Source organism: Watersipora subatra, chromosome 9 (genome assembly GCF_963576615.1).
Source record: "Watersipora subatra chromosome 9, tzWatSuba1.1, whole genome shotgun sequence".
Lineage (NCBI taxonomy): Eukaryota > Metazoa > Bryozoa > Gymnolaemata > Cheilostomatida > Watersiporidae > Watersipora > Watersipora subatra.
This window is the reverse complement of record NC_088716.1, coordinates 7,142,009-7,151,230: the sequence shown is the minus strand read 5'-3', so window position 1 is coordinate 7,151,230 and position 9,222 is coordinate 7,142,009. Positions and strand designations below refer to the sequence as shown.

Sequence of the window (9,222 nt, the reverse complement as noted above, 5' to 3'; positions counted from 1 at the left end):
AAACAGCAATCAACATTTTAAAAACGTGTTTAAAAAATCATGAAACTTTGAAATAGAAATTTAGCTTTTAAAAAGTTTTTATTTCCAAAAACTACTGTTAATCAGAATAAGGAAAAAAACTGAGAAATAAGATAGCTACATTAATTGACTACCAATTATGAACAAGGTGACTGTGGCAAAGTAGAAAAAAAAACAAATTCCCAATGGTCTTGCTTAGAGCTGGCTGTTAGGTGCTGTACTGCTTTTTAGGAAGTTGTGAGCTCTTGCACGCATTACCGCCAATGATCTGTGTGGGAGAGCGTCTTTAATTTTCAGCAAAATCGTTTTGGAAGGTACAGTTGTCTTATCTTGCCATAGCTTGCTGAATACGTCTTTTTCCAACTGGGTCCATCTTGGTTTTTTGGTTCCTGAAAAATAGATGAGTCATTTAGTCGATTGTAAGTCATAAAAGTTGGTGGAGTTGCTGGAAATACAAAGCCGAACAACATGCAGTTTTTCTTCAATATAGCTTGTTGCAATAGTGAAAAATTCAAGTTTTAAGGCAGCATACTATGCATTTGTAAAACTTTAAAATTTACCAAAGAATACCAGAAAAATGCATTATCATCTTGAAGGATTTGGAACAACATTGAATAATAATGTTTCCAGTTCAATTTGCACACACAAACTGATGACAGTTTACTTTCAGCAGCCTATGTGAATACTCAAATAGTTGGACCAAACAGTATTGAGCTGCTGAGACTGTCAGAACTCTACAAACCCAATGTTTACATTGTTTGAAAAAATTTTCCCTAGTTTTTAGAGCTGCATTTCTATGAAAGAAAAACTTTGCCAAGGCAAAACAATTTTTAAGTATGGGGTAAAATATGCTTTTTTGCCCTATTATAGCAAATTCACTAGTAAATAATATAGACTTTGTACTTTTTATACGTGTTTACATAATAACTAAGCTAAAATCGCTAAATCTTGATGCGAACACTTATTCGTGCCATTGCTATTAGTATTATTATACCACTTAGCATTGGCAGGCAAACGGAACATCCTACTATGGTTGTCAAGCTTTTAACCAATTCTTATAGTTTACAAAACATAAAATGACATCGTACAATAAAACACCAATCTCTAACCCTTTTATACTAATTTTGAGGTCATCATTTATTTAGTGGTTTACTATTAAGCTCCATGAAACTAACTTTTTCTAACACGACATAAAAAATAAGCCAGAATTAGAATTTTACAGGCTTTTATTGCAGACATATTTGAACTGATGACACAACATTTTGTAGATAGTTACACATGTCCAACATGCAAGTTAAATTATCAATGTTGATACAGAAGAATATAGATCATAATGCTACCTTGTCTTTCGGTCGCATCATGATTATCTGATACACTTATTGTAGCAATGCAGTCTGCATTGTTCTCACGCTCCTCTAGTTCAACAAGATGGGTGATGGATTTCTCTTTACCATCACTATCACAACGTGTTTCACCTATATTAGACAATTTTATTAATACATAGTTATCACCTAAAAATATTTACCAAAAAATACCTAAGAGCATCACAAGCAGTGTTAAGCCAGCCTGGTTAGCAATAAACCCTTAGGGTTTTTTAAAATATTTGATTCACTCTTATTACTTAAATTTTCTCAAACTGGTTTAGTGGCAAGAGTCACAGATGTTTCATTACTTCTAATCTGACAGAAATTTAGCAGATTATTGTCATAGTAATATCAGTGATAACTGCATAACATGCTGAAAAGTATGTTCCTAGGATAATTGTCCATTGCCTAGCTTTTAATTATTAAGTATAGGTAAATGCTAAATATCACTTCATGCTTTAAAACCTATGTATTCAATTTAAAATGGAGCATGCTTTAAACCAATAAGTAGTTAGTTACCTTCTCCGTCACTTGGCAACAGACCATATTTTTCTTCCCCTTGTTCCACTCTAATCAGGAGCTTGGCTATTTTACTCCTCTCAATGATGCTCGTTTGTAGCTGGTAACGCTTGGTGTGTATCCCAAGATCATGTCCCATGTGGTCAGCCAGCTTGTTGAGCTCACCATCATTCATTTTTAGCATCTAGCAAATAGTATCAGCATTTGTGTGTTAACACCTGCTAACATGCTGCTTGCCATGAATCACATTCATGGTAAATAGTGTTAACTGTTACTGATAATAATTATCAGCATTATGTTATATAACATCAAAACATTGAAAGCCAACAGAACAAATCACATATGGAGCTTCCATAATAATAAGTGGTATATAATGAAGTGTATTTAACAAATCACATATGGGGCTTTCATAATAATAAGTGATATACTTGGATGTGTATAGAACGAATCACACATGGGGCTTCCATAATAATAAGGGATATATATAATGAGGTGTACTTAACGAATCACATATGGGGCTTTCATAATAATATGAGATATATAATTATGCATGTGTATAGAACAAATCACATATGGGGCATTCATAATAATAAGTGATATACTTGGATGTATATAGAACAAAACACATATGGGGCTTCCATAATAAGAAGTGATATATAATGAAGTGTATTTAACGAATCACATATGGGGCTTTCATAATAATAAGAGATATATATATATGCATGTGTATAGAACAAATCACATAGAGGGCTTCCATAATAATAAGGGATATACTTAGATGTCTATAGAACAAATCACATATGGGGCTTCCATAATAATGAGATATATACATATATATGTATGTGTACAGAACAAATCACATATGGGGCTTCCGTAATAATAAGTGATATACTTGGATGTCTATGGAACAATACACATATGGGGCTTCCATAATAATAAGTGATATATAATGAAGTGTATTTAACGAATCACATATGGGGCTTTCATAACAATATGAGATATATAATTATGCATGTGTATAGAACAAATCGCATGTGGGGCGTTCATAATAATAAGTGATATATTTGGATGTCTATAGAACAAAACACATATGGGGCTGCCATAATAATAAGGGATATATAATGAAGTGTATTTAACGAATCACATATGGGGCTTTCATAATAAGAAGTGGTATATAATGAAGTGTATTTAACGAATCACATATGGGGCTTTCATAATAATATGAGATATATAATTATGCATGTGTATAGAACAAATCGCATGTGGGGCGTTCATATTAATAAGTGATATATTTGGATGTCTATAGAACAATACACATATGGGGCTTCCATAATAATAAGTGATATATAATGAAGTGTATTTAACGAATCACATATGGGGCTTTCATAATAATAAGAGATATATATATGTGCATGTGTATAGAACAAATCACATATGAGGCTTCCGTAATAATAAGTGATATATTTGGATGTCTATAGAACAATACACATATGGGGCTTCCATAATAATAAGTGATATATAATGAAGTGTATTTAACGAATCACACATGGGGCTTTCATAATAATAAGGGATATACTTGGATGTCTATAGAACAAAACACATATGGGGCTGCCATAATAAGAAGTGATATATAATGAAGTGTATTTAACGAATCACATATGGGGCTTTCATAATAATAAGAGATATACTTGGATGTGTATAGAACGAATCACACATGGGGCTTTCATAATAATAAGGGATATACTTGGATGTGTATAGAACGAATCACACATGGGGCTTTCATAATAATAAGGGATATACTAGGATGTCTATAGAACAAAACACATATGGGGCTGCCATAATAATAAGTGATATACAATGAGGTGTATTTAACGAATCACATATGAGGCTTTCATAATAATATGAGATATATAATTATGCATGTGTATAGAACAAATCACATATGGGGCTTTCATAATAATATGAGATATATATATATGCATGTGTATAGAACGAATCACATATGAGGCTTCCGTAATAATAAGTGATATACTTGGATGTATATAGAACAAAACACATATGGGGCTTCCATAATAAGAAGTGATATATAATGAGGTGCATTTAACGAATCACATATGGGGCTTTCATAACAATATGAGATATATAATTATGCATGTGTATAGAACAAATCACATATGGGGCTTCCGTAATAATAAGTGATATACTTGGATGTCTATAGAACAAAACACATATGGGGCTTCCATAATAAGAAGTGATATATAATGTAGTGTATTTAACAAATCACATATGGAGCTTTCATAATAATAAGTGATATATTTGGATGTATATAGAATGAATCACATATGGGGATTTCATAATAATTAGTGATATTTTTTGGATGTATATAGAACGAATCACATATGCGGCTTCCATAATAAGAGATATATATGTATTTCTATAGAACAAATCCCATATGGAGCTTCCATAATAGTAAGTGATATAAAGAGATGTTTGCAGAATCTAGCATAACTGACCATTCATAACAGTAAGTGATATAAGCAAGATAAATACAGTATATATCGTATATGGAGCATTCGTAATGACAAGTTGTACATACATATATGTACATGATATAACATAAAGAGTTATTCACGGCAGTGAGTAATATGTACAAATATCTACAGGATATTACATTAATTGAGAACTTGCAATATATATGTATATATAAATATAATTAAACACATGATAGAGCACATATGGTGTATTGACGATAGCTGTTTGTTTACAAACATGCTGTCTGAATGTAATAAACATTTGGAATTTTCATGTTGATATTTTGATAGTTTGACACGGAATGTTGGGTAATCAAAATTTGTCTAATGATTTCGAGTGCTGCTTTCTTAGAAGTCAGTAGCATCAGTAATATTCATTTTATGAAATATAACAAGTAGAATATAGTTTAGCTGCAGTTAAGAATGACCGACAAGCAAACTTATGTGAAACACTCCTGTCATATTGGTCAGTTGCACAGCATTTTAGTTGCTATTTTCCATGGCAACTAGTAAATTATCACAAACCTTCAGGCTCCTCCTTAATAGTGTGATGGATCAATACAGAGGGATTACTGTGCATGGGTTCAGCAACTATTTTCACTTCCTGCAGTTGAACAAGCTGCATTTCTGGCTTTCCTATTAGGTGCTGTAACAATTAAATGAACAATTTTACTTGTTTTGTTTGACGCCTTTCGAAAGATTAACACATAGAGTGTTGCACTTTGTAACTAACTTGGGCAACATTAATGTACATAAATGATTTTCACACCATGTCTGATTACATCAAAAAGTAAATTAATGTTCCTACCTTAATCTGATGCATTTTAAGCCTTCGGTTCATGTTGTCAGCCCTGAATTGAACTGTCACTTCGCCTTAAATAAAACCAAAGTTCTCACACGCAGTGAATGGTAAATATTCAATAGAAACACTAAAGCAATAATGGCCATGTTTTACTTGAATACCTAAAGAACTAGCCAGCACCTATATAGGAGAACTACTTCAGCCACAGCCGCTAACCAGCAACTGTGTAAAAACATTGAAAAGTTATTAATAACTAAGTATTTTGAAACAATAATACTAGCCGTTAGCAGGAAGATTTATAACACATACGACTCAATACAAAAAATGCCTATCAAAAAGTGCTAATTTGTCAAAGATGAAACCAGATCCCAAGATCACCTAGCCTTTATTTTTGTACACAAATATTAAGCCTGTAGCCAACCCAAGTTTTAACGCACCTGCATGAAGTTCTGTAATGTTGGCAGTATACTATCTACCAGATGGAGGCCAAACGGCATTCACTAAATCTCCAACGTGCCAAGAAAACAACTATAAAAGCAATATCAATGTTTAAACTTCTATGCAATGCTTTCTCTATAACCCCGAAAAATATACGTAGTTTTAGCTTTACATATACAATATATATAAAAAATGGTACAACAACTTAGACTTGTTAGAGTTTTCACAAAGCAATGCGTTTGCAGCTTAGTTGGCATGACATCTTGCATAATTTAAAAAAGTTTTTATAGGGTGATACATTTAAAACAAAAACATTTCGCTTTAGTTGCATTTTTAAAACTTCTGCACTGTTCTCATCAGTATTCCAACTTACAATTTTGGTGCAATTTATTTGTTAAGTTATGCAACATCAGAACACAATTATTATACGTATAGCACTGATAGTTAGCCTATGGTCAAAATGCTATTGCTGATTTGCATCTCCTAGTGAAGTGAGCCTCATGTCGCATTATTGGTTAGATTATAGCCTTTTGGCAGTTAGCTAACAAGCATATCAGCGCAACTGGTAAACATGAAATATAGTGTATTCTATGAGAATATTTGTTTTTTAAGATATGATGAGTTTGACCTATGATGCCAATAGTAAAACAAAGTAACATTGTATGTCAAGGTGAGGGATTACTGCCAATTTACTTACCGGTTCATCATTGCCTCGTTTACGTTTTGCCATCATTGCCATTGCGTTACGCCTTGCCATCACTAAAAATTAATGTTAGTAATTTAGGATCACGCTCGTGCTGTCGCTTGACAGTACGTGCACTGCCACTAACAAAATGCAGCCAGATCAGGCAGCTAGCTGATCATCAACTATAAACTAGCCAAATAACACTGTATATCAATTATGACCCTAGGTCACATCAGCCTAGGCCCTAGAGTCACAAAGCCTACTGCTTATCATTTGATGGCCCGTGGTTAGATTAAATCAACAATGGCCAAGCAATGGTTCACTGATGCTGACCTAGCTCGAGCTATAAATTAACCACAAGAATGCTGACTTGGGCAATCAACTTTTTGACACAGCCTGCCTCATCTTACTTGTTTGACAAATATCCAAGCACATAATGTTCGAAAATATTACTAGAGTAACTCGTTAGTGAAATACAGTCATGTCTGCAAGTCCTCACTGATTTTGTCCTCTAAACTCACTTTTTTTCATCTGAATACCTTTAAACTGCATATCATCTTGTAGCAAATGACGTCAGACACATGATAAGCATAATTTAAAAATTTAAAAATTTAAATCCATTTAATTGATGATTTAAACAAAACATATGTAAGCGGCACACACAAATAAATTAGCACCATGAAAACTGAAAGTTTTTAAAACTTGATTAACATATGAAATGTAGCTAATGAAATATTATGTGAAGCGTTAATAAGAATTGCAAAAAAACTAAAGACATGGATAAACAACATTAATCCAGAAAATAAAAGCATACATATAGATAGACATACCTTTTCATCCGTTTCCAGGATAGAGTTGGGTGTACAATAAGTTTCTGTTCTAATCTAGGTATAAAGAAGTCTACACTCTCTAAGAATATAATATGAAATGAATAAGAAAACGGGTTGCTAGAAATTTATATAAAACTGGAAAAGAATCCAGGCAGCTAGCTGATCATCAACTATAAACTAGCCAAATAACACTGTATATCAATTATGATCCTAGGTCACATCAGCCTAGGCCCTAGAGTCACAAAGCCTACTGCTTATCATTTTATGACCCGTGGTTAGATTAAATCAACAATGGCCAAGCATTGGTTCACTGATGCTGACCTAGCTCGAGCTATAAATTAACCACAAGAATGCTGACTTGGGCAATCAACTTTTGACACAGCCTGCCTCATCTTACATGTTTGACAAGTATCCAAGCACATAATGTTCGAAAATATTACTAGAGTAACTCGTTAGAGAAATACAGTCATGTCTGCAAGTCCTCACTGATTTTGTCCTCTAAACTCACTTTTCTCCATCTGAATACCTTTAAACTGCATATCATCTTGTAGCAAATGACGTCAGTCACACGATAAACATAATTAAAAAATTTTAAAATTAAAATCCATTTAATTGATGATTTAAACAAAACATATGTAAGCGGCACACACAAATAAATTAGCACCATGAAAACTGAAAGTTTTTAAAACTTGATTAACATATGAAATGTAGCTAATGAAATATTATGTGAAGCGTTAATAAGAATTGCAAAAAAACTAAAGACATTGATAAACAACATTAATCCAGAAAATAAAAGCATACATATAGATAAACATACCTTTTCATCCGTTTCCAGGAGAGAGTTGGGTGTACAATAAGTTTTTGTTCTAATCTAGTTATAAAGAAGTCTACACTCTCTAAGAATATAATATGAAATGAATAAGAAAACGGGTTACTAGAAATTTATATAAAACTGGAAAAGAATCCAGTTTTATATAAATTTCTAGCAACCCGTGTTTCTTATTCTTAGAGAGTGTAGGAAAAGAATCATCGTATTGCAAATAGTGACAACATAAAGGCAGCAGTGATTTCATTTATTTCTTTTACTTTGTGGGGGCAATATTGAAACATCTATTTTTAAAGGTAGGAGGATGCTGAAGAGTGATGAATCTCACTAAGGTAAACAGTTTGAGCAGTTTTTAGTTGTACATTTGAATATGAATCGGCAGCAATAAGGCATTGGACCTGATTGCAGGCTGATTTGCACCTGTGGTTATTTCATTATGTTAATGGATTGGCAACTAGCTAATAATAAACAAGTTAACCGGAATTGACGCTATAAAATTTTACAATTATTATTAAAGAACATTACATGAATCATGCTTAACCTGCCATTTAGCAATGAAAAAACTCTTAATTTTTTATCTATCATAGAAGAATATAACACTCAAAAAATAATTAATGGCAAAGTTCATAGGAACTAAGGTATTTTCAAGATAATGGCCAAAGTAGTATAGTAAGTCACTTTTCGATCTGCTTACTAAGAATTGTGTACAGGACTATTTCAATATGCTTACTAGGGTGTTTATCATTAATTTATGGCAAACATCCTGGTAAGCATTTCGAATCCGTAATCTTTCATTTGGTCTAATACCATCAATCACTCGTTAAATCTCACTCATTCACAGTACTCCAGTCGCATTCCATACACGTTTACAATACGATCAGTTACTCGTTCAACTATAGAAGCAATAACTTACAACAAATATAACTAACGATACAAAGACCAAAATAACAGAATAGAATACATTGATTTGAATCATCCATCAATAAAAACATGTTCTTGAAAAAACCTTTACATTTACTGGAAAATTTGTGTTAAAAGTTATTAATAAAATTGAATATTCAAGCTACTATCCATGACTTATGCCTGATAGCTTTATTTTGCAAAGGTATATTTCCAACCATGTCATCATCCTTAAAATACCTTGATTAACTATCTGTCGTTGGTGCACAGCTTACGGCTGACTTTAAAGTTACCTTTGAAATTATTAGG

At 32.6% G+C, this 9,222-nt stretch overlaps 1 protein-coding gene across 3 annotated transcripts; it reads right to left on the bottom strand.

Moving 5' to 3' along the window:
* Nucleotides 1-213: 213 nt before the first annotated feature.
* LOC137404243 (uncharacterized) lies at nt 214-7,198 on the bottom strand. 3 transcript variants are annotated; one of them, XM_068090410.1, is made up of 7 exons: nt 7,188-7,198; nt 6,370-6,431; nt 5,672-5,762; nt 5,241-5,305; nt 1,902-2,085; nt 1,359-1,493; nt 214-407 (listed from the first exon to the last, which is right to left on the bottom strand). In XM_068090410.1, the coding sequence occupies exons 4-7, from the start codon at nt 5,271-5,273 to the stop codon at nt 214-216; spliced, it is 546 nt and encodes a 181-aa protein (XP_067946511.1). In that variant the 5' UTR covers nt 5,274-5,305; nt 5,672-5,762; nt 6,370-6,431; nt 7,188-7,198. The 3 variants fall into 3 exon arrangements, with proteins under 3 accessions (XP_067946511.1, XP_067946512.1, XP_067946510.1); XM_068090411.1 differs by lacking the exon at nt 7,188-7,198 and adding an exon at nt 4,958-5,078 and having other exon boundaries at nt 6,370-6,589; XM_068090409.1 differs by lacking the exon at nt 7,188-7,198 and having other exon boundaries at nt 6,370-6,589.
* Nucleotides 7,199-9,222: the final 2,024 nt, after the last annotated feature.

Excerpts from the sequence above, each read along its gene's own strand:
- LOC137404243 (XM_068090410.1), bottom strand. The coding sequence starts at position 5,273 with ATGAACCGAAGGCTTAAAATGCATCAGATTAAG. Across the intron at positions 2,086-5,240 it reads TTAAAATGCATCAGATTAAG|ATGCTAAAAATGAATGATGG; the intron begins GTAGGAACATTA and ends ACTATTTGCTAG. Across the intron at positions 408-1,358 it reads TGATGCGACCGAAAGACAAG|GAACCAAAAAACCAAGATGG; the intron begins GTAGCATTATGA and ends TCTATTTTTCAG.